At 39.0% G+C, this 27,034-nt stretch overlaps 1 protein-coding gene across 1 annotated transcript in view; it reads right to left on the bottom strand.

Annotated features, from left to right (window-relative positions):
• The window catches only part of LOC131917107 (uncharacterized), a 159,412-nt gene that overhangs the window by 15,273 nt on the left and 117,105 nt on the right, over positions 1-27,034 (bottom strand). The window contains exons 75-91 of the mRNA XM_059270741.1: positions 26,898-26,951; positions 25,697-25,801; positions 24,248-24,301; positions 23,541-23,645; positions 19,237-19,290; positions 14,526-14,630; positions 13,315-13,368; positions 12,811-12,915; positions 11,627-11,680; positions 10,258-10,362; positions 8,423-8,476; positions 6,954-7,061; positions 5,898-5,951; positions 5,162-5,266; positions 4,515-4,568; positions 3,882-3,986; positions 386-439 (exon numbers count right to left, since the gene is read on the bottom strand). Coding sequence (XP_059126724.1) covers positions 386-439; positions 3,882-3,986; positions 4,515-4,568; positions 5,162-5,266; positions 5,898-5,951; positions 6,954-7,061; positions 8,423-8,476; positions 10,258-10,362; positions 11,627-11,680; positions 12,811-12,915; positions 13,315-13,368; positions 14,526-14,630; positions 19,237-19,290; positions 23,541-23,645; positions 24,248-24,301; positions 25,697-25,801; positions 26,898-26,951 — 1,329 coding nt within the window. The remainder of the gene's footprint in view (positions 1-385; positions 440-3,881; positions 3,987-4,514; positions 4,569-5,161; positions 5,267-5,897; positions 5,952-6,953; positions 7,062-8,422; positions 8,477-10,257; positions 10,363-11,626; positions 11,681-12,810; positions 12,916-13,314; positions 13,369-14,525; positions 14,631-19,236; positions 19,291-23,540; positions 23,646-24,247; positions 24,302-25,696; positions 25,802-26,897; positions 26,952-27,034) is intronic.

The raw sequence follows: 27,034 nt of genomic DNA, 5'->3' as shown, positions 1-27,034 counted from the left end.
AAATAAATAGATGTAATCTTTATGCCAGTTAAAAAATGTAAAGCCAGTGACGAGATCAGAACACACCCTACATTGTGTAAAGCTTCTACCCAGCTCTGCTGGTCTGGAACTCTCCCTACTGAAGGACAAGTTAGCCTTGAACCTCTGCAGTCTTCCTGAATGCTAGATTACTGTGCTGAACTCTATCTAGCCCTGGCTGGCCTGGTTCTCACTAAGTCTCCAGATTGGCCTTGAACTTGCAGCAATTCTTCTGCCTTAGCATCCTGAATGCTGAAATTATGAGCGTGCACTATAGTCCAGCTAAGAAAACTCATTTTCAAAAATGTATGTAGATGTGAAGCTTTTGTGTAACAGTCTTGTGTCTTTTGCAAAAGGCCTTGCTCACCTGTGAATTTTCGTACTTCTTTCATTAGTCTCTGCAGATCAATCTTCCCAGAGGCTGTAAAAGGCCACAGTCACACATACATGAATAACTGTGTGCTGACTCAGAGGTAAAGGGGACGTTAAGTAGGACTTTTTGCTGATTTGTTTTGAATTATAGCATACATAGACGAACACGCACACACACACACACACACACACACACACACACACACACACACACTCCTAAAAGAAAAAGAAAAGAAGATCTTAAGCTTTGCATATCATGTACATCCCTCTCTTCAGGCTTGTTCTCTTTAGTTTATACTGTCTACTAGCAGGTCCTCAAATCAGTATAACTTGTTGGAATTGAAGATGTAGTATATTTAATTTTTCACTAAAAATATTATGTGTATAGGTGTTTTGCCTGTATGTATGTTTGTGCACTATCTGTGTGCAGGACCTGAAAAGACCAGAAGAAGGCATCAGATCACCTGGAACTGGAGTTACAGATGGTTGTGAGGAACGATGTGGGTGCTCGGAGTCAAACCCAGCTGCTCTGTAAGAGCAGCCAGTGCTCTTAACTGCTGAGCCATCACCCCAGGCCAAAGATGTAGGACATTTTAGGACAAAAACAAAACTGGAAACTATGCTCATTATTGGTATTTCTTACAATAAAGGACAGGCCACTAGTATGTAATTCCATTCTTCCTTAGGAGGCTATTTCTATTACAAATACTCCTTACAGTCAATATGGCAGATGGGTGCTTTGTGAATTCTTACCACTTATAGAATGTATATATTTAAGACTTCTATGGATCATAGGAAGAAAACTTATGGACAAAAATGAAGAGAAATCAAGGACAAAGAAGATAGTTTGTCTTTCTTTAATCAAAGTTATGGAAGAAATGAAAAAAAAACCATACAGAATAAGGACAAGATTATAAGAAAAATATCTGGTAGTTTTCTACATCTAATAAAGGATTTCAATTATATTCAAAAGCCCAATGAATCCTAAGGCAGATACATGAAAATCAATCCATTTCAAATTTCCACATCACAGCGAAGCTTCAGAACTAAAGGTAAATATCCTAAAAGCAACAACAGCAGAACAATTAAGTAAGATTTACAGTTGACTTCCCATCAACGTTAGAAAACATGATTGTAGGATGATATTTTAAGTGTATGAAAGAAAATGACTAACTAGAATTCTATGCTCAGAAAACATATCTATCAGGAATTATAGCAAACTCGTGTGTGTGTGTATGTGTGTGTGTGTGTGTGTGTGTGTGTGTGTGTGTGTGTGTGTTTTACTCAGACAGGCTCTTGATACATACCTTAAGGTAGTCTCAAACTTGCAATCTTCCTGCCTCAGCCTCTTGCGTGGTAGGAGTATAAGCATATAAGCATGTACCACATGTTAAACTGACTAGATAATTTTATAGCAGAAAAAGAGTATTTGTCAATGATATTTACTTTTGGCAGAAAAAAAATCATCCTAAAGGCAAAGTTGGAGATGCAAGAAAGAATAAAAAGCTAAGAATGTGTGCACACTTGAGTTACTCCAAATGATCATTGGTGTTATAAAAATATTACACTACTAGGTCAATGTTGATTGTCAACTTGATGGGATGTAAAATCACCATGGAAACAAAATCTCTAGGCACATCTCTGAGGGCTTATCTAGAGTAAGTTGAGGTGGGAAGATCCACCCTAATTGTGGGTTGCATCCTTCCTTTGCCTGGGGTCCTGGACTGGATTAGAAGGAAGTTGAGCACAGGCATTCATTGCTCTCTCCCTCCTGACAGTGGATGTGAACTCCTGCTCCTGCCACCACACCATCCCTGCCGCCTAGGACCGCATCTCCTAAAATGTCAGCCAAAACAAACCTCATTCCTCCAGCTGCCTTTGTCATGGACTCGTTCCAGCGATGAGACAAATAACTAATATGACCACTGATGTTTCTCTAAATTAAAATAGACCAGCACAGAACTAAAGAGAGAAGCACCTTAACATAGAGAAGGAAGAGAATGGAGGTAAAATGTTCTTAGGTCCTTCTGTTACCCAAGAGGAAATTAATCTGGAGAGACAGGCTCACATCATTCTATAGTAAAGCTCAGTGACGGATGTGAGACTTCAGTGATGGCCAATCAAATGCTGAGATCATCACAGAGCAGAGGGACAGAAGAGTGTTGGATAGTGAGAGCAGTCAGGAGATGGTTCACGTATACAAACCGAAGAGGCATCCAGGGACCATAACTGCAATGAATAAGAGGACTACATTATTTGGTAGTGAGAGTAAGAGGACTGGAAGTCTATTTTATTACATTTTTCATTTGTGTGTGTGTGTGTGTGTGTGTGTGTGTGTGTGTGTGTGTGTGTCTTAGTTACTATTCTGTTGCTGTGATAAAATGCCATGACCAGGGCAAGTTATAGAAGAAAGCATTTAACTGGGGGCTTGCTTACAGTTTCAGAGGGTGAGTTATGACCACGATGGCAGGGAGTGTGGCAGCAGACGCAGTGCTGGAGTTCCAGTTGAGAGATCACATCTAACCAGAAGTTACAGGTAGAGCCTGGCATGGGCTCCTGAAACCTCAAAGCCTATCCCCAGTGGCATACCCTCTTCCAACAAGGCCACACTCCTTCCAACACCACACTTCCCAATCCTTCCCAGACAGTTCCACTAACTGGGAACCAAACATTCAAATATAAGAGCCTTGGGGGCCATTCTCATTCAAACCACCACTGTGTGTATCTGCGTGTAGGTGCGCACATGTCACAACACCCATGCACATGTCAGAGGATGACTTGTGGGAGTCTGTTCTCTCTTGTCTGTTCCTTTTAAAGAGAAGATATAACATTGTAGTTCAAAATTGCTGGTCTATCAAAGACTTGAGGCCAGGTTGGAATCCTGTGGACAGTGTCAAAATAGAGGAGGAACAGACAAGGAAGTCTATATATTACAATGTAGAGAAACATGTAGTTTGATGACATAGCTTTTGGAAGATACTGAAATGATGTAATTAATGTGAAATTAGCAACCCTTTCACTATAATAAGCTATCTTCCTTCAGTGTCCCTCAAGTAAAGATATATTCCCCATAACTCACTCTAGCACATATATCATATATATATATATCAAAACTAATGAAAATATACTAAACCAAAATGTGCTCTTACATGGACTAGATTCTTCTTTAAGATAAAAAAAAATCAGCTGGGTGGTGGTGAATCACGCCTTTAATCCCAGCACTCGGGAGGTAGAGGGAGGTGGATCTCTGTGAGTTTGAGACCAGTCTGGTATACAAAGTGAGTTCCAGGACAGCCAGGGCTGTTACACAGAGAAACTCTGTCTTGAAAAACCAACCAACCAACCAACCAACCAACCAAACAAACAAACAAACAAAAGATAAAAAAAATCATATTAGCATCAAAACAGATGGATGATGCTTCCAGAGGCCTCAGGCATAAACTCTGGAGGGCGAGGGTCCCTGGAAGGTCTGATACCAGTCACATGCTTACCATCAAATGGAAGGTTTTCTGACAGATCTTTTAGTTTTTCATCTGAGAGCTTGATTTTCAAGTTTTCCAAGGCATTTTCTAAGTTATTGACATCAACTGTCCCACCTAAGGAAAGAATCAGAGACACAAAAGGAACTTAGTAACTTTGCTGACTAAGAACACTTTCATTGATTCCCCCATATCATGGCTGTCAGCAAGAGTGTCAGCACCCAGACGTTCAAGTGCACAGAAGTGGCCAAAATGCAAAGAGAACTGAGAATGCTCTTGCTTGGTGTAGGGGAAAATCCCAAAAAGTATGAACTCACTCTCCTACCAGGTACAACATAGGGCTTAAGAGCTCACTTTAGCTTGTTGAGTTAGGAAATTTTTTCCCCAGGTAATAGCCCTCAAATGATACTTTCTATGTGCAACCAGATTTCAATTTGATTTTTGTCAAAAGCTAATCTTAGCAGCAGAATGAAAAATTACTTGGAAAATGTGGATGTGAAGCCAGGAGAGTAAGTGTGGGATTGGCGTGGGAAGCCAGGAGAGTAAGTGTGGGATTGGCGTGGGAGAGGACGGTCCCCACGAGAGGACAACCAGATACAAGTGTGAGTCAAGGGCTCTGTTTATCCTTCTCATCATGCCCCTTACCTTCGAATGATTTCAGACAGTCTATCAATCTGTTTTCATATATATTTCCATTATCTGCAAAACAGGGGCACACACACATCACAGAAAAGTGGTACCAGCCATTCAGAAGGACAGGACAGAGCTACCATCCCACCCAGGTGCTTTGGTGCTTTTCAGTGATTTGCCTTATAAATAGTTTGATATTTTGCTTGAGTTCAAAAGCAAGAAATGGAGAAAACTTTCAGAGCATACATGTAGCTGGATGAAAGTAAGTGTAATAGCTTGTCGCCACATCCTACAGGAATACAAACCCATCTTTTCTCTGCTTCTCTTCTCTCTTCCTCTTCCCTATTCCCACCAGCCTCACTTTCTTTACATCTCCAAAGTTAGCTTTCCCTAGTAGGGAGACTGGAACATCATAATGGCTTTCATTCCCAATCATAGGAAATCAAGAAAATAGAATTGTTGACTCTCAGTGCAAGAACAAGATTATACTTTCTGGGGCAAGAACAAAGTCCTATGAAAAATTTTTGACAGCTCTTAAAAACAACAACAACAACCAGGATGCAGTCAATTATACCAGAAGATAAACGTCTGTTCATTTTTTAAAGTATCTTGACACCCAACCTAACTTTTACTAACATTCTAATAGTGTTTGAAAAACTCACCGTCAGTCGGTAGATTTCTCATCAGTTCTAAGTATTCTTTAGGTGTTAATGTTATTCCAGCAGCTTCTAAAAAACTTTTCACATCTTTAGCACTAACTTTTTCTCCTTCAAAAAACAGAAGTAGTAAGTATAATTTGCAGTATTAACAAATATCACAACAAGTAACTGTTAGAAAACCAAGGCACAGAAAGGCTCCAAAGCAGAATAAACAACAGAAGAGAATAGACCATGTTTCTTTCACTCTGAGGAGGGGAGCTCTTTTATTACACTTAAAAAAATCACTTGTGTGTTGTATATGCCTGTGTGGGTGTATTCGTGGGTGCATAGGTATGTGCAGGTGTGTGTGGGTATAGAGGCCAGAGGTCAGCTTCAGCTGTGGGGCCATACACCTTTTTGAGACAGTGTCTCTCACTGGCTTGGAGCTCACATGTTATGCTAGTTTGGCTGACCAGCAAGCCCCAGGGATCCACCCATCTTCACCTCTCCAGTGCTGGGATTAAAAGGGTGTACCACCACAATTTGCTATTTATGTAGGTTCTGGGGATTGATCTGATCCTCATGCTCGTGTGCCAACATCACCCACCCTTGGGACATCTAGATGAGGAAGCAGAACACTGAGAAGACACCCGAGTTTTGTTTATATGCCTCCTGGGCTTGTGAGTTTATGTATTAATGAAAAGATCTGAGGACAGCATTAAAATTTAGGGTTTTAAACTTTAGAGAACTTTTAACTTGCCTACAACCGAGTTCACATCCGCTAATATTTTTTTCAGAGGGATACTTCGATTAGCTGTAATACAGAACATAAACAATTAAGATGATGATATATAACTTAGACAAATTATAAATTAGGATCTGATGAGAGCCTATAAATTTTACTAATCTATTTGTGTTTAACATTAAATTTACATTTCCCGTTTTGAAGCTGGATTCCTCATTATTAAGAAGGACCTTGGACTGTGGCCATTCTCTTGAGCACAGGGTTTGGCTGTGAGAAGTATCATGTCTTCATGGTACTTATGTATCATATCTTCAGTCCTTGGGTTTTTAGATGCCTTCTAAGAATGGTAACGAAACTATTCAAAAGGTGTGCTATGTATGTGTTTGTGTGTGCTGTGTGTATGTGTGTGTGACTCACATATATGTAGACATTGACCTAGATGTTTCCTGTACCCCATCAATTCCTGATGTGTTGCCCTTTAATGTTTCCTACTTCTGTATTTATCTCATGTCATTGGATACCTTTGGGAATATTGATGGTGTTCCACTAATTCCTATTGCAGATTTTTCTCTCTTGATTATTTCTGGCTATCTTTACAATTCATTCTCTTTTACCCCTGCTTCCATTTTCTTTTTTCCTACAAGTCCCTGGCCTGTTAGTGTACTCTCAAACACCAAGGGAATAGCATGATGACATCAGATTACTAAAAAATGACAAAAGACAGAATTCCTTCTTACTTTCAGGACAAATTCTTCTCCATAAATAGTACCTAAAATTCTCAGATCAATCTAATTGTAGAAGTATGTGGTGTATGTGCGTGTGCGTGTGCGTGTGCGTGTGCGTGTGCGTGTGCGTGTGTGTGTGTGTGTGTGTGTGTATGTATGTGTGTGTAGCCTGTGTAACTTACCACACAGAAAGGTTTGGGACTTCCAGCAATCCTCCTGTCTCTGTCTCCAAAGTGCTGAGGTTATGGGTGTGCATCAGCATGCCTGTTTAACCTTAGAATCTCTTATACTTAATCCCAAGATTCTGTCTCCTGACACCCAAGGGCAGCACAGTCCTCATGCTTACCATCAGCAGCAGCCTGCTTCCGTACCACACTTCTCAATTCCTTGTTTTTGAGTTTGAGCCCTAAGTTCTGGAGGAGTGTCTTCACATTATTAGGATCAACCCTTCCACCTGTAAAAAAGTTCAGACACATGAGAAAAACCCAATCCAGACATAAAGACTTGCTAAAATAGAGTAACTTTAGACAGGCCTGGCTTTTGTTAAGAGTTAACTTGTCTGGTTGTGGTTGTGGTGCATGCTTTTACTGCCAGTATTTTGGAGGCAGAGGCTAGTAGATCTATCTCTACCATGTTTGAAGCCAGCCTGGTCTTCACAGAGTGTTCCAAGCCAGCCAGCACTTCATAGCAAGACTTTTTCCTCAAGAAACAAAGGCAAATAAACATACAAAAAAGAATTAGAAAGTTATTTGAAAGTGGTTTAGCAATCATGCTACTTTTAAGTTTTCATAACTGTTGGGCTACTAATTCCACTTTTCATATGAAGAGGTCATGCCAAAGGGAGAAGGGTAAATGTACATTATAGTTTTTATTATAATAGAAAAAAATCAAACACCAAACAGCATCTCTGGAGCTTAAACATCTACCTAAGTGGGTGCTATTGAGTAAACTTTTATTCCACAGAAAAATTTAGTTACATATAATCATAAAAGATGGCCACAGTAGGAAAAGCTGCTTTTGAACTGGGTAGAGTTGTGGCATCATTTAACTCAGAGAAGTTAAAATTGTTGTCCTAGTAAAAATAGTCATGTCATGAACAGCATAAATGATGCCTGTGATTATCACTGCCATTTCATAGACAGCAAGTGCATAATAAGTAGTGAGTTTCAGAAGGACTCCTTCATTCCTTGGCCAGATGGATGTGTATTCCAGATGCCCATAATACAGGGGACATCTTAACTCCATGTGTATTAAACATCTTTTTTACATTGTGACCCTTATTTAGGTCAGTTCCTTCATCTCAAATTCAGGCATGATAATTTCTTCCAGCACTGGAAGACAGTGACTACTAGACATAAAGACCAGGACTCGGGTGTCATCAATGCCAACTTCCAACGGGATCTTAGAGCAGTTGTGACTTATGCAAATGGTGATATTTTAATTATATATGGCTTGAAAATATGGAGTGCTTAGGACCAGAAAACTGGAATCTGAGTTGCAGTATTTTCTAAATTGGTCATTTTATTAAATTGCAGTTCTCAGCTGAGCATTGTGATGGCTATGGTCCAGCACAGTGATAGTCATGTACTAATGAGATCTGTCCAAGACCCACAGAAATAAAGCTGTGCATTCAAAACTGGTTCCTTTGAACTTGCTGCTGACCTATTTACACGCCATATATGAACAAAGACCAAACTGATCAATGTGTAGAACAGGTTCCAGAAGAATCACGACCATAAACTAGGAAAAAAGGACAAAGGTGGAGAATCTCAAACCAATCCCATGTACTACTTTCTCAGAACATTTGCTACTCACCTTTGAAAGCCCTCAGACTCGACAGGAGTCTATTTAGAAAAACTTTGTTATTTTCTGTAGAAAACAAACAAAAAAAGAGAAAGTTACAGTTCAGGAGAGAGAATGTCTCAGTGAATACAGGGTGAGCCTTTCATTCTGTGGTTGACCTTAAGGAAGGTCCTCTTCCATCTTTGAGTCATGAAGTTAAGGAATGAACGTCATGATGGCACAGAGTGTCTGGTATAGGGCTGAGAGCTCGAGCGTAGATGCTCAGGCTTTGCTATTAATTGGCTTAAGCAGATCTATGCCTCTGTTTCCTCCACTGTAACACTGGGATAAGGTGCTGTTGCTGTGTGTCAAGGATGGCTCCTGAACATCATTGGGACCAGACAAATGTTATGTGTTATTAACTGCTCTGTTAATACATCCACCTCCAAGACAAACTGGCTTCTATAAGAGAGCTGAAACATACACTCATCATTCTTATTTGTTTTTGTTTCCAACTTTAAATATTATTTTTAAAAATATTTAATTTTACCTTTTATGTGTATGAGTGTTGGCCTGCATGTACAAAGTACAACTTTGTCTCAATTGCTATGATAACAGCATTGTATAGTTTCAGCATAAGTATATGAAAAAAAACCCAACCCCCTACAAACAAACCAACCCGGGGCATTGTTTAACCATAAGGAAATGCAAATCAAAATCACAATGAGACATCACCTAACTGGAGGCAGGGCGGCTATTTCTAGAGACAATAAAGAGCCAATGTTAAGGGTAGAGAAAAAGCTTACTTTGGGAGGCAGGTGGATTGCTGTGAATTTGAGGCCAGCTTGGCTACATAGTGAGTTGAAGGTTAACCTTGGCTACAGTGTGCAACTCACCTAATGAAACTACATTAAACTAAACTAGGCTTATTTGGGGAACACATTGAGCCTCTTTGGTTAAAGAAGAAACAACATTGAGGGAAAAGGGAGAGAAACCTGGCCTACTCCTAAGCACTGAGAATGGAAACAAGAACTTTGAGGGTTTAGCGTGGGGGAGGAGTAAAAGGTAAGGAAGGAAAGGCGAGTCTTAGAGAGGGCAGAGATGTCTCAGGAGGACCTCTGCTGTGTACCGGGATCAAAGATGTACCCCTCCCTGCACTGAAAAGGCAGCAGGAACGCTTTATTTTCTTCCTTCTCAACAGTGATTGTGTGGAAAATGTTTCAAGAGTTAAGGAGGCAGAGACAGGCGGATCTCTGTGAGTTTGAGGCCAGCCTGGGCTACCGAGTTAGTTCCAGGAAAGGCGCAAAGCTACACAGAGAGACCCTGTTTTGAAAAAACAAAACAAAACAAAAAGTTAAGTTTTGTGCCCAAAGCATCACAGGAGTAGCAGAGACTGTTAGGAAGGGTGGAGGATGGGTGTAGGCGACATTTCAACACACACATTTGAAAATATACACTTCAGTGCTTGCACCGTGCACAAGAACAGAGGTTAGGTTCCCAGAACTCACGTATATGCCAGTGTGTGTGGCAGCCTCCCCCCCCAAAACTGCCCCTGTAAGCCAGTTATGCCTGTGAGGCCTGGGTTTGGTTGAGGGACCCTGCCTCCATGAATGAGGAAGGAGAGCATTGAGGATGATTCACGACATCAACCAGGGACTCCACGTGCACGCACACCCATTCTGTGCCTACACACACCGAAAAACCAATGTCCACCACACATGCACACTGCACATGTATGGAAAGGGAAAAGTAAAAAAAAAACCAAAAAACCAAAAAACCAAAAAACCACAACACTACATACATTTCCAAAAGCAGAACTGAAAGACTAGATGGTTTCTGGAGGTCACAGTAACTTGCATGCCGCTTACCGTCAAATGGCAATGTTTCCAGCAGGTTAACATATTCTCTGTCACTGAGGTCAACTCCTATTTCTCCAACAGTGTTTTTCAGGCCACCGACACCAATCTTTTCTCCTTTCAAAAGGAAGAATGTTTGAATGGTTACAGGTGAAAAATTTTAAGAACTGGTAATTTATTTAAAAATATTTATTCTCTCTCTCTCTCTCTCTCTCTCTCTCTCTCTCTCTCTCTCTCTGTGTGTGTGTGTGTGTGTGTGTGTGTGTGTGTGTGTGTGTGTGATGTGTGTATGCATGGACTCATGCTATGGCATACGGAGGTCTGAGGGCAGCTTTTGTGTCTCAGTTCTTTCCTTCCACAGTAGGTTGAACTAACGTCACCAGGCTTGCATGGCACGTAGCTTTCCCACTGGGTTGGCCTCATAATTTAATTTAAAAAAGGTATCTGTAAGAACATGTTATTATGCCGGGGAATTGGTGGCACATGCCTTTAATCCCAGCACTCGGGAGGGAGAGCCAGGCGGATCTCTGTGAGTTCGAGGTCAGCCTGGACTACCAAGTGAGTCCCAGGAAAGGCGCAAAGCTACACAGAGAAACCCTGTCTCGAAAAACCAAAAAAAAAAAAAAAAAAAACAAAAAAAAAAAAACATGTTATTAACCAATATGATCTGTGATATGTCTCTTAAAAATAATAGTTATATGGCTACAATCTCAGTTCAGAGTTAAGGAGAAAAGACAAAATGGGAGAAGCAAATACAAAGTGTCAACAGACGGATGTCAAGGCAACACTACCCTTGTAATACTAACATAACAAAGGTCAGGGATGGCATGCAGAATGCAATCTAGTACACAAATAGGATAATCACATGAGTTGCCAGCAGAAATAATTCTGATAATAATTATTCAGACTTATAAAACTGATCATGAAGAAAAAAACATCGTGAACTTTCCAAAACCTTACCTAGACTTTAATGTGATTACTTGAAATTTAGTGATTTACATGTAGCAAACAAATATTTATAATGAAAATGTATCCCTAAGGAACGCAGGACTTGCTCTGGCCATGGTGACTTATATCTTTAGTCCCAGCATGCAGGAGGCAGAGACAGTAGGATCTCTGTAAGTTCCAGGTCATACTGGTCTACACAGTGAATTCCAGGATATCTAGGGTTACATAGAGAGACCCTTCCTCATAAAACAAACAAAACAACAATAATAAAAAAAGATAAATCTTATGGCTTATTTTGAATACATAAATTATCAAATAAACTTGATCTGACAAGTAATTGAGTAAAATGTCTATGCTGATATCAACAATATATTGGGGAAACATTTAAGATATTTATTTATAGTATTTGCATATCAGTATTGGAGAAACTTACCCTCGAAATCTTTTGATTTTGCCACAATGTTTTTCATATCAACTTTTCCATTCTCTGCAAGAAAATCACAGAGCAACAGTGAGGATCTTTCCCCTTGTTCCAGCTAGAACATTGGCAACATTTAAAACTTAGTTCTAGATGCTTACATTATATTTTTAGGTACTTAATGCCAAGTAGATGTAACATATCCTCCTCCCTTTTCTATTTAGTTTTGTACATTGTGGTGGTTTGAATGAGAACGGCTCCCATTGGCTCCTATGTTTGAATATTTGGTCCCCAGTTGGTGAAACTATTTGGGAAGGATTAGGAGGTGTGGCCCTGTTGGAGGAGGCATGTCATTGGAGGTAGGCTTCAAGGTTTCAAGAGACTTCCACCATTCCTTTCTGGATCCATTTAAACAGCATTAAAACAAACAGTTATTGGAAGATTTGAAAGAAGTTATCTTTAAAATTATCTGGGCTTGCATTGGCGATATAACACAGTGGTAAAGAGAACTCAGCTAGCATGTGCAAGGCCCTAGGTTCAATCTCTAGTACCACAAAACAAGAGGACAAAGGAAAGAACTGTTTTAACATGTTGTTTCTTGTTGGCATGATGGCTAGTGGTAGAGAGCTGACTAATTTTATAACTACCATTGTCTACCTAGCTATATTTTTCACATCTTCAGTCAATATTGGCAAATTATTTTCCACTGGGAAAAATTTTCATTTTATTATTGTATTTAAAACCCAAAGCTTATATCACACACAATACCTAATTATTCTCAGTATCCACAGTTCTGTATCTTTTAAAATCCCTGTTTCTCTCTAGCCATTGCTTCTCTAATTCAGGACAGGCAAAGCATTCACAGCATTCACTATCATCAGTCTATTTTCCACATCCCCAATAGGAGAGCTCCTTTGCAATCACGCACTATTTGGTGTGCCTACCAAATGCCTCTCATGTGGTTTTCTTTCTTCTTCATTCTTTGACCTGAGAATGGTCTGTTGGGACTCATTTCCTTTAGCCATCCATGGTGGAGGACACTTGCGAGACTTGAACTAATTAAAGACAGCATGTGTTTTTACCTGGATTCTGCTGTAAACCTTTCAGAACACCCTCTGGATGTCAAATCAATGCCTTCTAGGGATGCTGTTAAACCTGAGGTGTCCTCAAAGGGATATGCTCGAACCTATAGAGCTTACCATCAACTGGGAGGTTTTCTACAAAGTCTTCAAATTCCTTCTGCGAGAGATCAAGCCCCATGGTCTCCAGAAATGGGCTCAGGTTGTTCACATCAACTTTTCCCCCTGAGGAGAGATGAGGTATTAAAAAGATATTAAAATGTGGAAAACTCTAATTCATTTAGGCATTCTATGGTTATAATTTTATTCATGAGGGCCTAGATTCAGGAAGACCTAGTCACAGGTATAAGGAGAAACAACACTGAAACTAGATGTAGTATCTCAATCTCTGATGGTGTCTTTTGTTCATATCAAACATATTCAGTTCTGAATGGGTCTAGATAAATTCCCAGGGAATTATAGCATAATAACCCAGCACATTATGTTGGGAAATATAATAAAATCTAAAATATAATTCTGAGAAAATATATTTATGATATTCCTATTTAATAAAGATGAATTTATGTACATGAACAGTATCAGAATCATGTATATTTATCTGTTCTCATGATGCTTTGCACTCACTTTTAAGAGTCTTTATACCATCCAATATCCTTTTCTTAAACACCTTTCCTGAAGCTGTGAGAAGAAAAGATAACTCAGGTCAGAAAATATTAATAAGGTAGATTTGCTTAAGCAAACAAGCAACGAACTACAATTTTTTTTTTGGTTTTCGAGACAGGGTTTCTCTGTGTAGCTTTGTGCCTTTCCTGGAACTTGCTTTGTAGACCAGGCTAGCATTGAACTCACAGAGATCCACCTGGCTCTGCTTCCCGAGTGTTGGGATTAAAAGCGTGCGCCACCACTGCCCAGCATGAACTACAATTCTTACAATCCCACGACTTCAAAAAGATCAGTTTTTATTGGTTTCCTTCTAGATTTATTTGTATTCTCTCATTAAAATGTAGTTTGTTTGGAGAAAGGCTATTTTTTTTTTCAATTTGAAACCCCCCCTTTGCATTTTATGTGTGTGGGTGTTTTGGGGGCACGTATATGCAGTATTTGTGTGCCTGTGACTGGGGAGGCCAGAAGAGAACATTGGATCCCCTGGGACTGGAGTTACAGGCAGTTGTGAGCCACCATGTAGGTGTTGGGAATTGAACTTGGGTCCTCTGCAATAAAGGCAAATTCTCTTAACCACTGAGACATCTCTCCAGCCCCTTAAGAAAGACTTTCATGAGGCAAATCTATTCACTCATGCACAAAACCTGATGACCATTGGCTGTAAACTCTGAAACATATACCCCATTTGATTTGTTTTTAAATTTCTAATTATAAATAAGTGACTAACCTCACTTATTTTTCCCTTTTTGCATTTTTATTTGTACTCTCTGGGATGTTAATGCAAACAAGGACAATACACAGGCCTTACTGGGAGGAGTGAGTGAAACAGCTTTTGTTTACCATATTGAAAAGTAAATGATTCAGATATTCTTTTGGCAAAAATATTCTGGAAGTTCTAAGAAATAATTTTAAAGTTCTGGTCACATGAAGTTGGGAGGAAAAAGTAGAGGGTATTTAAGGGAGGAGTTGGAGGGAAGGGAATGGGGATGGAGTTGATAAAAACATTATGTGCATGGATGAATATTGAATAAAATATTAAGAAATAAAAAACCTTGGTAAAAATTTGCTACCATCTTAGAAGTCTCACAATCAAGTACTCAAAAACCTTCTGAAGGATTTATATACATATCAATCCTTAGCAATACATAGCAATACAATATGCATATGCTTACCATCACGTGGAAGACTTCTCATCAGAGTCATATAATCTCTGTCTGTAAGCTCCACTTTCATGTCTCCCAGCGTATCTTCTAGGTCATAAACATCTATTGGCTCTCCTAGAAGACACAAATGGCGGCAAGAAGAGAATTTGAGAACATGAAAGCGATGATTCTTGACCCTGTGAAATCAAGAAATTTGTGAACCTTAATTATGCATAAAACAAGTAATCATTGAGTGCTTTTTGTATGAAGTAAAATTTAAATATTTACTCTAGGAGTTTGAAATGATAGTATTTGGAACTACAAGTTATGATGCACATAAATTTCTTGTAGACAGGCACATATATTACATGGCTTATATTAATTAGTTAATTATTAAGTAATAGAATGTACCAAAAATGCATTTGGTAAATGCTTGTGAGAAGTGTTTCAAAAATGGACTTGGGTTCTGTTATCCTAATAGCAAAGCTAGAAAAACACACAAGAAGGAAAACCACAAGCCAGTACCTCTGACAAAGACAGATACACAATTTGACAAACCAAATTTTAACCAAATACTAACAAACCAAATTTGAACTTTTATCAAAAAGATTTTCACCATGGTAAAGTGATGATGGTTCAATATGCAAAAACAGTATATAAGTTATGCCATTTAATAGAATGAAGGACAAAAACCACATGATCACTATAATAGGTGTGGAACAATCATTCAGCTCAATGGCTTTTCATATTAAAACATACATTAGTTATGCAAGCAATGTGCCTTAAAAGGGCAGTAATGCTAAACCTGTAGCTAACATATATCATCCTTTATAGAAAAAAACTGGAGCTTTTCTAACAGGAGATTAAGCATGCCACTCTGGTCACTTCTATTAACACCGCAGTGGAAATCTTAGTAAAAGGTATCAGGCAAGAGAAAGAATGAAACAATATATCTATTGGAAGGCAGAAGTTAAATCATCTTACAGATGACACAATCTTACATAAAGAATATCACCCACCACAAACATGTTAAAATATTTAATAGATAGACTCATGAAGTTGTAAGATACTGAATTAACACGTGAAAATCAGTAGTGTTTTTGTGTAGTACCAATGAACTATCAAAAAAAAAAAAGAACCAAGGAAGAAATTATATTTACAATAGCTGTCAAAAAGACTTAGGAATATGGGTCTGCAGATATGGCCCAGAGGTTGAGTGCATAGTGCTCTTCCAGAAGACCTGAGTTCGATTCCCAGCAACCATGTCCGGTGACTCACAACCACCAATAACTCCAGCTCCAGAGGATCCAGGCCTCTGGCTTCTTCCTTCATGTATACAGACACACACCATTTAAAAAAATAATAAAATTTAAAAATATCTAGGAATAAATTTAACTAAGGAAATTTTCTGAAAAGAAAATTGATGAAAGAAACAAAAACCGAATGAACCGAAGGAAATCCTGCGTTCATGGACTAGAAGAACTAATGTTATTGAAATGTGGACCATCCCAAGGTGGTCTATAGACTCTATTCGATTCCTAACTGAATTCTTGTGCATGTGCATGCATGTGTACATGAGTATGTGGGTACACTCACCCATGAGAACTCACATGGAAGATATAGGTTGACTATATCAGGGTGTCTTCTGCAATCATTTTTCTACCTTAGTTGTCTGACACAGGTTCTCTCGCTGAACCTGGAGCTTACCATTTCAGTTAGACTAGCTGGCCAATGAATGTCTGGGATCCTGTTGCCTTTGGTCCCCGGTCCCGGGCTTACAGAAGTGTGATGCCTCCCTTTTCACATGGGTGCTGGGGATCTAAACTCAGGTCCCCATCTTGTACAGCAAGCGCTTTACCCACTGAGCCAAATTCCTAGCCCCTGTCTATCAGAATTCTAATACACAAAATTAGGAAAAGCAATCTAGAATTCATGTGATGGGTTGAATGTGCCTTGCAAAAGTTCATATATTACATATAATACAAAATTCTTACGTTAATGGTATTTACAGATGAAGCTTTTAGGAAGCAAGATTAGATGAGATCACGATGCTCAATAGACTCCCAAAGCATGTTGCAGTGCAAAAAGGAGGGTGAATTCATTGACACTATCCCTAAGAGTCTTTTATGCATGCAGCTGGCATGCTATAATCCTCAAACTTTTTATGTACCAATACAAAGAAGATGTATGATAATCAGAAAAGAATCATTCTGGATTCTTACAGACTCAGAGTTTATTTTGTCCATAGCAGGATGCACTCATTCTTTATTTCTTGAATCATTTATACTCGAGTTTTACTAATGTATATGTCAAGACCATTCTTAGCTGTAAAATAAACAGGTGCATGCCACAGAATAGAGTACTTACCTTAACAGTGATCCCAGAATAACAATATGGGTTGGGACTGGACAAGGACTGAGTGTTGTTAGAAAATCTTTGAGAGTTTAGTAGCTTATTTCCCCTCAAGCATTTTACAGTTTATGAGGCACGAAGTCCACTCCTGAGAGTTGAGCCCTTATGACCTACTCACCTGCTTCCTGATGCCATTGCACTGGGGATTAGGGCTTCAGCATGAATTTTAGGGGGATGAAAATCTTCACTATAGTAAAAGTGGCATGTGGATGGGACCTCTGACTTAAGATACAAGACCCTCAGAACAAGTACACATCTTCAAGAAATAGAAATCTTCCACTTAAGATCGTCAGAACAAGAAAACGCAGTGTTTTACTAATTTTTCATATTCTTTTTTATTCTTTTTGTCATAGTTTTCTTTTTTGTTGATTTACTATCATACACTCATGACTTAAAGATATAATCTTTTGTACTAATATCCACTTAGGTTTTACTAGGGACAACATTTTACTAGAGTTAGAAGAAACATCATTATTATATTATTATCATTATTGTTACTATTATTAGTAGTAGTGGTAGTGGTAGCAGCAGTAGACAGATTCTCATGTATTCCAGGCTGGCCTTGTTCTTGCTATGTAGTCAAGGATGACCTTGAGCTTCTGATCCTCTTGACTCCGCCTTCCTAGTGCTAGATTATAAGTGTGCCACCATTTGTGGATTATGTGATGCTGGGGACTGAATCCAGGGCTTCATGTATGCTAGGCAAGTACTCTAGCAAATGAGTCACATCCCCAGGCCTCAAGCTGATTCTATAATTCATATTTTTACTAGTAAACTAATTTAAAGAATTACTAGCTATGTTTTGTGGGGCCAATAGATAATTCTTAGTGACTTCAATAATTGCCAAAATTTTTGTTTCCTTACAAAAAGTCCGAATGGGATAGAAACCTGCCTGGGAAGCTGAGGCTGGTGGTGTATGCTTAGTGCTTAGGTGGGGTGAGGCAGCAAGATCAGGAGTTTAAGACTAGTCTTGTTTACATAGCAAGTTCAAGTCTAGCTTGGACTACATGAGACCTTGCACCACTCCAGTAAACCCCTCCCAAACAAATGTTTATGAGGAAGTAAATAGTAACTGGTGGGATGGATTACTAAGTGTAACTGATGCCACTCACAGGAATTGTTTAATTCAAGGTCATCATAAAACCTGTATCTCATTTGACTATCATGTAATACAATCATCACCCTACAGAACATAATAAAGCAGTTAAAATAGAAGAGAGCTTGCTTTTCTTTAGCTAATGAGGTGAGACTTTGCACCATTGCTAATTCTTCATATTGTACTTGGATTCATACTACGGATGAGATTATCTATGCTAAAAGAAAAATATGCTTGACCTTTTGTCCTAGATGTAAGGCATTACTTGAACTAATCTTTCAGGCCTGATGAGATAATGGCCTTGGATTCCTGCACCTTCCAGTCCCTTTGTATAATCCCTTCTGCTATCTTGTCTCGTAGCTATTTGAATTCTGCTATTGAGAGTCTCGAACACTTGCACACAGCCATTACACTACAAAACACCCAAGTATTGATTTAAAGACAGAACAGGATGAATTATCCTGATTGACACGGCATTAGCTCCTCCAATGAGAATCAGCACTAGTGAAGGAGATTTGGCAACCCTGATGGTGTCTTCTATGGCTTTTGTTGAAGAGGTACCAAAAGGTAAAATTAGGACTCAAAAATTCTCATACTGTTAAGAGAAATGTGTTGTCTTTGCTACAGAACACCATCAAATGAATCCGAATTATCAAAAACAAAACATGTCTGGCACCTTTCATTGTTAGATAAACCTCAACCTGTGAGGACACTTGTGTCCTCATGCAGTCTAAGCATCGGATTTAGAAATAGAAAACTCTCTTACTTACAACGAAGTTCATGGTTTGTTTTTCGAGACAGGGTTTCTCTGTGTAGTTTTGGTGCCTGTCCTGGACCTCGCTCTGTAGACCAGGCTGGCCTTGAACTCACAGAGATCCGCCTGGCTCTGCCTCCTGATTGTTGGGATTAAAGGCCTGTGCCACCACTGCCCGGCCAAGTTTATGTTCTTATAAGGAACATACTTCAAATAACCCAATGCTCATCTAATTTCCCAGAAAAATTTAATGTTGCTGATGACCCACCCCCAAAATTACATCTATAGGTAGTATCTTTGTCATTGTTTAATTTTTGAAATATCTGAAGTTTTGGCATGTGTTTGTTGCAAAAGCATAGGTGATTCAAAGCAAGCTTAATTAACAAAAGGTTAAAGTGGTAAAATTAACAAGAAAACGAAGACGAAGTAGAAGATATCTTTAAAGCAGTGTAAAAAAAAATAAGTAATTTCATACTTACCTAAAATAGCATACACTTCTTTCATTAAATTATTTAGTTTCACTTTCCCTTCAGCTATAAGACAGGAAAAATTCAGATACTGAGAAAACGAAACTCAGTAAAAAGACAAAAACATACAGTCCTTAAATTATGTAGTACAGCCTTGACGAAGTCAGTAACTAAATTGTCCCTCTATAACAGACAATTTTGGACTTCAATGGTTCCATTAACAGCAATAAGAACTAAGATGGTTTGGACCATATTCTCTTGTAGATAAGATCTCTCAAGCTTTCTGGATGCATTCTGTTTCTAATTCAACATTTCTTGGAAATGCTGATCATGCATTCTGGTATACACTGAAAAGCTGGTAGCATTACATCACTTTTTATAATTAGAGAGTGACAGTGAATGAACCAAGAAAAGGAGCTACCAGAGCACAGTGCATGATTAACTAAAGCATTTCAATCTGGCCTGATTGAAAACTGCTGTAGGAGGATCAGAAAGATGAGTCAAAATGGATGACTGGGGTTTGCACGTTACTCTATTAGTTCTTAGCACTCTTTTTATTGCTTGTGCCCAGGAACACAGCAGCAGAAAAAAATCCTGAGTCCGTAAAATTTACATTAATTTGTTTTCTCCATAACTTTACCACTAAGACAGAAACAGAGATAGGGATACATTCTGGTGTTCAATAGACATATGTGACATAGAAACTTGTATCAATGAATATAAGCATTAATGGACAACATGAATAAATTAGTTGAATAATTCATAAAAAGTGTTCTGCACTGTCCCTGGAATATTGTTAAACTAAATGTCTATAAACTATGAGGGGATCTTTGAAGATTTTAAGTTTTTAATGAGCACATATTAACTTTACAAAACAATAGGATTCATTCTGACATTTTTATATGTATGTAATATACTTTGATCATATTCATTGCTCCGTTACTCTCTTATTTGAAGGGGTTTAATTTTTTTTAAAATTACGTGTGTGAGTGTTTTGCCTACATGCTGTCTGTGCACTATATTGCATGCTTGGAGCCTGCAGAGGCCAGAAGAGGGCACTGGATTACCTAGAACTGGTCAATCAACATTTAAGTGTCAACATGTAGGTGTTGGGAAAAGAGCCTGGGTCCTCTCCAGTCCCTTGGGGAGGTTCTAACTGAGGAATAAAAAGGTCATAATTACATTTTAACTCAATTATCCTGGCTGTTTTATGCAGGATTAATTTAAGACAACAATATAGTCATTAGACCATTCTGGAGGCTGTGTTAATAGTATCATCCAGGATCACAAGGGTCTGAATTAAGGGTAGAATACTAAAGATAGGAATATATTCTTGTGGGAAACAGGACAGGGCAGGAACAGCTGAATATGTTGATTAGTGAGTAGTTGTGGGAGGTTATGGTAGCATGGAAATAGAAGAGGAATCAAGAATTAAGGGTGAACAAGTTCACTTTTTGCATGCTGTTTAGATTGCTAGTGAAAACTGTGCATTAACAGGGGCTAGTTTATATAGGAGAAGGTCTCTATCAACCTGATGATCTCAGCTTTACTTTCACTTCCTTGTGTGTGTGTGTGTGCAAGAAACAAGCCAAGCTAAGGCTGGGCATTTATGATTAAGAATAAACCTCTGTATGTGATTTATTTGGGAGCTGGGAGGTGGGCCCCCCAAAAGAGCAAAGACAAACAACAACATGTATGTGTATATGTATGTGGCATGTGGGTGTGCATTCACATAGATGCTTGTGTGTGTATAAGTAGAGGTCAGAGGTCACCCTCCAGTGGCATTCCTTAGTAGATGCTTACCTTGTTTTTTTGTAGACAGGGTCTCTCACTTGCATATAGGTTAGGTTGGTTGGCCAGAGAGTCCCAGGCACCCATCTGTCTGTCTCTCTGATGCTTGTGTACCACAACGCTGATTTGTTTGTTTGCCTGTTTTTTTTTTTTTTAATGTGGATTCTGGAAATTCAACTTAAATCCTTATTCTTGTGTGGGGAAGTAAGTAATGACTGAACTATCTATTTATCCCCATTTATTTTTAATTCTTACTGTGAATTCTTACATTCAGATTGTTTTCCACTGCATGTTGAACTCTCATAGCTTGTAAGCTACAGTTTTCTAATATTTTTATAAATTTTTTTGAGGATTTCATATATGCATACAATACATGTAAAACATATTAACTCCCTACTCCTTCTCCCAATTTCTCTGAATTCGTCCCTACCCCTTTCAAGTTTGTGCCCTTAAAAAAAAATAAACCAGAGGCTAATCTGTGCTGCCCATATATGCATGTTTGGCTTAGCATGGTTGGGCTATATCCTTAAAACCAACTCTCCCTTCCCTGGAATCCCTCAATAGCCCCTCAGCTCATAAGCCCATCCCCTTCCATGCTGGAATGTTGACTGTCTTGATCTTGAGCAGGCAGCCAGGGCTGCTGTGAGTTCATGAATATACGCTGCATTTTTAATAAACTAGTGCCTTTGTATTTGTGATGGCTATTCTTGATGGTCAACTTGACTACATCTGGAATTAACTAAAACCCAAGAGACTGGGCACACTTGTAAGGGATTTTTTTTTTTCTTAATTAAGTCATTCAAAGTAGGAAGACCCATGTCTAATCTGGATCTTTGAGGTGGGAAGATCCACCTTTAATCGGGGCCACACCTTCTGCTGGCAGTAGAACATGGAATAAGGAAGCTTGCTTTCTTTGCCTGTTTGCTCTCTCCAGCAAATCCATTCCTTCACTGGCATTAGGGCCTACTTCTCCAGGAGTCCAGCATATACTGAAGATCAGCTGAGACATCCAGCCTCATGGACTGAATAACTACTCGATTCTTGGACCTTCCATTGGTAGATAGCTTGGCCCAGCTGGCCCAGCTGGGCCACAGTCTGTGAACTATTCTAATAAATTTTATCTATTTATTCTTTAAGTTCTGTTCCTCTACAGAACCCTGACTAATACATGTTCTTATGGACCGAACTATTGAGTTTGTTTCTAGACTTGCTGGTCAGGCAGGAGCTCTACTCTTCACTAAACAGGCAGGAGCTCTACTCTTCACTAAATGGACATTTTTAATCACTATATTAACTGACAAACTGAAAATGGAAAATGGAACTTTTCCTATGGAAAAATGGAAGGTTTATAAAGTTTGGTTAAAGGCAAATTGCTAAAAAGTTGTGGTCAATTTGGGCTAGATAATTCTCAGAAGACTGGAGAAAGAATAAAAACCCGGACAGATTCTGATTGCAAGTTTCTGGTGAATGTAAAATAAAAACAAAACAAAACAAAAACCAAAAACCATTGTCCTTCTTAAAAGCAAGTGGAATTAGGAATGATAAATAAGTATATTTATGTAAGATGTCCTTCAAAGAATATTCTTGTATTAAACAAATATGGCCTTGGTTCTATTTTTTCACTGAAGTAAAAATTTTAAGGTAAATACTATCACATTCATGATCCCTTATATGAGATTACCAGACCAACTATGTGTCTCAGTCACAAATAAAAACTTTGCTCTGCTACACTTAAACCCGTAAGTTCAGGTTTGAAGTAAAAGCGGTGACATTTTAAGCATAATGTAATAAGTAAGTGACCTCATCTAGGAAAAACAAGGTTGTGGAAAAAACAGTAGACTAAGGTTAGAACTGTTTATTACTATAACTTATGACAGTGTTTAAATTGTTTTTATTGTAAGCAACACTAAGACCTCTGAACATACCAATTGATGTTACACTGTGGTACGTCTGAAATTTCCTATTCCATTCTATACAATTCCATTAAGAACACTTAACCCGCTGGTTTGGGGGAAGGAGAAGCTGAGCCTCAGGAAAGGCAGAAAGGGAGACAATTCTGGGAATTCACACACCCGAGAGTACAGGGTGGCAATAAACGAAAGAAGCATTAAAGGTGCCAGAGTTGTGTACTTCGGGTTTGGCTACAGGGACACAGGAGGGCACTCCGGAACAGCAGTTTTCAACAGAGCGGCAGCTGTGGGAACTGAACATGTTGGAAAAGCAAATGGGACTGATGCTCTTCTTGCAAACCCTTCATCTGGTGTCTACGCCCTGATCATTCTCTGACTTAAAGCCATCGTTTTATCTTGTGCAGCATTTTGTATCCACAGGGGAAGAAACTGGATTTCAGATCGCTGGCAGTAAAGTCACAGCATTTTTTCCCCCCGACCTTTTTTCAGATGCAGCCTTTTTTCCTAAGCTTTTGAAAAATCTATGATGTTTTCAAGGTCTGACTGGAGAAATTCTTGTTTTCAAGACTAGAGAATGTGTACTCCCCGCTTCCCCCAGGTGCCCACAGCACTCACAGGTTTCTGGCAGCCTTGTTGTTAGATCCATGAATTCTTTCTCTGTCATCTCGATCCCCATGTTTTCTAAAAACGTATCCAGGCTATCGATATCAACACTGCCTTCTGAGTAGGGGGACAGGAAACAGATGCAATCAAACAGAACAATTCTAACTGGACTGTGCAGCTGTACGTTCTAGTATATCTTTTATTTAACGGTGGTCATCCATTTTATTATCATTTTAAAACACCATTCATTTCTTGATATTATTGTTACGATTTCAAGATAAACCCCAAACTTTCAACTTTGCTCATAAGCAGGAGAGTAAAGTCCCCCCAATTCTTCTGCTGGGCACAAGCCTACAGAGCAAAACCATCTTAAAGAGTCTATGAAAAGTCCCAGGTAAAGTTGACTGACATTTTGTAGAACAGGAATTATTTTTGTTACGTGAGCCTGCAAATGACTGGTCTCTACTTTTGACCTAAGTCTTTAGGTGAGAGACCACACCCCTCATTTCTTTTTTGTTTTCTAGTTAAAACAATAATTCCCCCTTAGGACCCAGAGGAGGGGAAATCCACGGGAGCCTAACATTTCCGGCACGGGAAAGTACTTGGTTGATACAGACACTATGCTGGCCTAAGTGAGGATACAGGAGTACAAGAAAGCAGGATGCTTCTTTTCACAGTACAAAGAACAGCCTTAAAGGCCTTTTTATTTTGCTCCTTACCATCAAGAGACTTCACGGCCTTTACCAACTTTTTCTGAAAAACTCTTCCATCATCTATTAAAGAAAAAAGGTGTTTTGGAAATAAGAGTCAAAAGAGAGTATACAACTCCTACCTCAGAAAAAAGGGAATTCAAAAAATCTTTGCCTAAAGAGCATTTAAAATACATACAAATAATATATGAACCAAAATGCTGAGTCTCAGTGATATCTGAGTGAAATTCAAATAATAATGAAATGTCTAAAATCCCTCTTTTTTCCCTATATTATAAATATGAGGGAAATAAAGACCTTAACCACTGTTGATGGGTGTTCAATTATAACAGCTTCTCTGGAAGGAAATTCTATACATAAACAAAATACCTTCTCTTTCACAACTAAGTCTCAAGAGACTTAAGGCTGTCTGTGCAGATTTATCTATGAGAGTACGAAGTGAAGACAGAGTTACAGTCAGGGTGCTGGAGCACATGTATCACAACTTGGACAGTAGGTACAGCTTTGAGGAAGGACTAGATACAGCTTTACTTTGGCTTATTTATATCACCAAGGTTTTCTATGATCAGAACACATATTAATGCCATGAAAAGAGTTATAAACAAATTAATACAAACACAAATATTATCCATCAATTAGTCATTTCATGTCTTCAAAGCATGAAGAGCAAATCCACGAAAATACTAACAGTGGGTTTGTCTTTGAATTATGGAGTTGAGTGTATTTTTTTTGTTTCCCTGATTTGTTTTTAGTTTTATTTCATTTCATAATGAAGTTGAGAAATCTATCTTCTTTTTGGCCTTGGGTTGGGGTGGGTCCGTCAGTGAGGTGCTCGTCTTGCAAACACTAGTATCAGAGTTACATCTCCACAACTTCTGCAATCGTGTGGCGAGCCTGTGAATCCAGGTGGGGTGGAGACCAGGAGGAGCAGCAGGCTCCCTGGCCAGCCCTGCTAGCCATAGGGGTGAACTCCAGAGCAGTGAAGGGCTGACGATGACATCTGAGGTTGTCCTTTGCTTTCCACACATGCATGGACCCATAGGTGTCTGACTACATGCACACATATAATTTTTTAAAAGTCAGCCTTTTTTCAATATAGAAAATCACTGTTTTGGTAAACTGTACAAATATTTCACTCCTGTGAAAACATGCAGCTATGTCATTTAGCTGTTCTGTCCCCTGCTGCCATTCTTCCCTCGCCCACCTCTACTTTCTAGCCCTCCCGCCCGCCCTCCCTTCCCCCTCTCTAAAAAACAAGACCAATAAAGAACTTTGGTAGCAAATTTATAGCTGAAAGATTTGATGATTTTTAAATTAAAATCTAAATGATGAGATTTTATTTGCATCATCATTAGGTTTTAATAGTTTTCAAGCATTTTTAATTTGGGAATTTCTTTACACAGACTAGACACAAAACCAAACTATCTAACAAACCCAGATGGTGCCCATGATACTTACCATTAACTGGCAACATATCCAGCAACTTTGAGCTTTCATAAGGCCGGAGTGAAATACCAAACGTGTCCAAAACATTTGGAAGTCTATTTGTATCAACTTTCTCTCCTTTGAAAGAAAAAGAAAAATTGTTGGTCTATGACAACTTTAGGGTCTGAAATAATGAAAATGCTGGCCCTTACAATCACCTTCTCACACATGCCCTAGTAAGGCAAACATATTTCTTGATTTTTGATAAAAAGGGAGCATGGGCCGGGCGGTGGTGGCACACGCCTTTAATCCCAGCACTCGGGAGGCAGAGCCAGGCAGATCTCTGTGAGTTCGAGGCCAGCCTGGGCTACCAAGTGAGTTCCAGGAAAGGCGCAAAGCTACACAGAGAAACCCTGTCTCGAAAAACCAAAAAAAAAAAAAAAAAAAAAAAAAAGGGAGCATGGTCTCCTGAGCCTGTTGGCAAAAAGACATCTCAACCCTGAAGAAACTCGAAATCTCTAATGGGCCACTAAGTCAGGCTTACCTGGTCACCCCCTAACACTGCAAGATGTGATTATGACTGAAGTAGCTCAATTCACTTCACTCCTCTCAAGTATTATCATTAGTTTAGTATTTGCCTGAATTCTAAACAAGAGCCAATTAACTTCCAAGCTCACAAAGCCTAGAGGTGGGTGAGGCAGGCAATGAGCAGATGTGGCTGTGGGGAACAGAGGGTATAAGCCTTGGCAAAAGAGGGTCAGGATGGGAGTGGTGAAAAGAATCAGGAATGGGTATGGATCCTCATGCCTGCAATTCCAGCATATGGGAGGCTGAGGCACCAAGACTCAAGCTTGAGACCACCCTACCACTACACAGTAAGTTCAAGGTCATCCTGGGTCACATAGCAGAGTCCTGTCTCAAAACAAGAAGGAGGGAGGGAAGGAATGACCTTTCAACTCATGAGTAGCTGATCTGAGACCTCCCATTAAAATATCAGTGAAAGATGAGCATGCTATTGTCAGAAACCACAAAAATGTAATTTATTAAATATCACTATTTCTTTGTATGGCTGAACTCTAATTCAAGGTCAAAGACAAAAGAAAAATTGGATGCAAAAAATTTCATTATAAATATTTAAAATATGAACATTAATAAACTTACGATGCAATATTGGGGAAATCCGAGCAAAACACATCAGCATTATTAAAATAAAAATGTCTTAGTAATGTTTTACCTGTGAAAGATTTTGCTTCACTTATTACCCTTTTCACGTCAACTTTATTGTTTTCTGAAAGACACAAAACAAACAGAAATTCGACAGTGGGGCTAGGAAAAGGGTGCTGAGCTGAGGAGTTAGCTGTATTTATCTGC

The sequence above is a fragment of the Peromyscus eremicus genome, chromosome 8a (genome assembly GCF_949786415.1).
Source record: "Peromyscus eremicus chromosome 8a, PerEre_H2_v1, whole genome shotgun sequence".
NCBI lineage: Eukaryota > Metazoa > Chordata > Mammalia > Rodentia > Cricetidae > Peromyscus > Peromyscus eremicus.
This window is presented reverse-complemented; position numbering and strand designations above follow the sequence as displayed.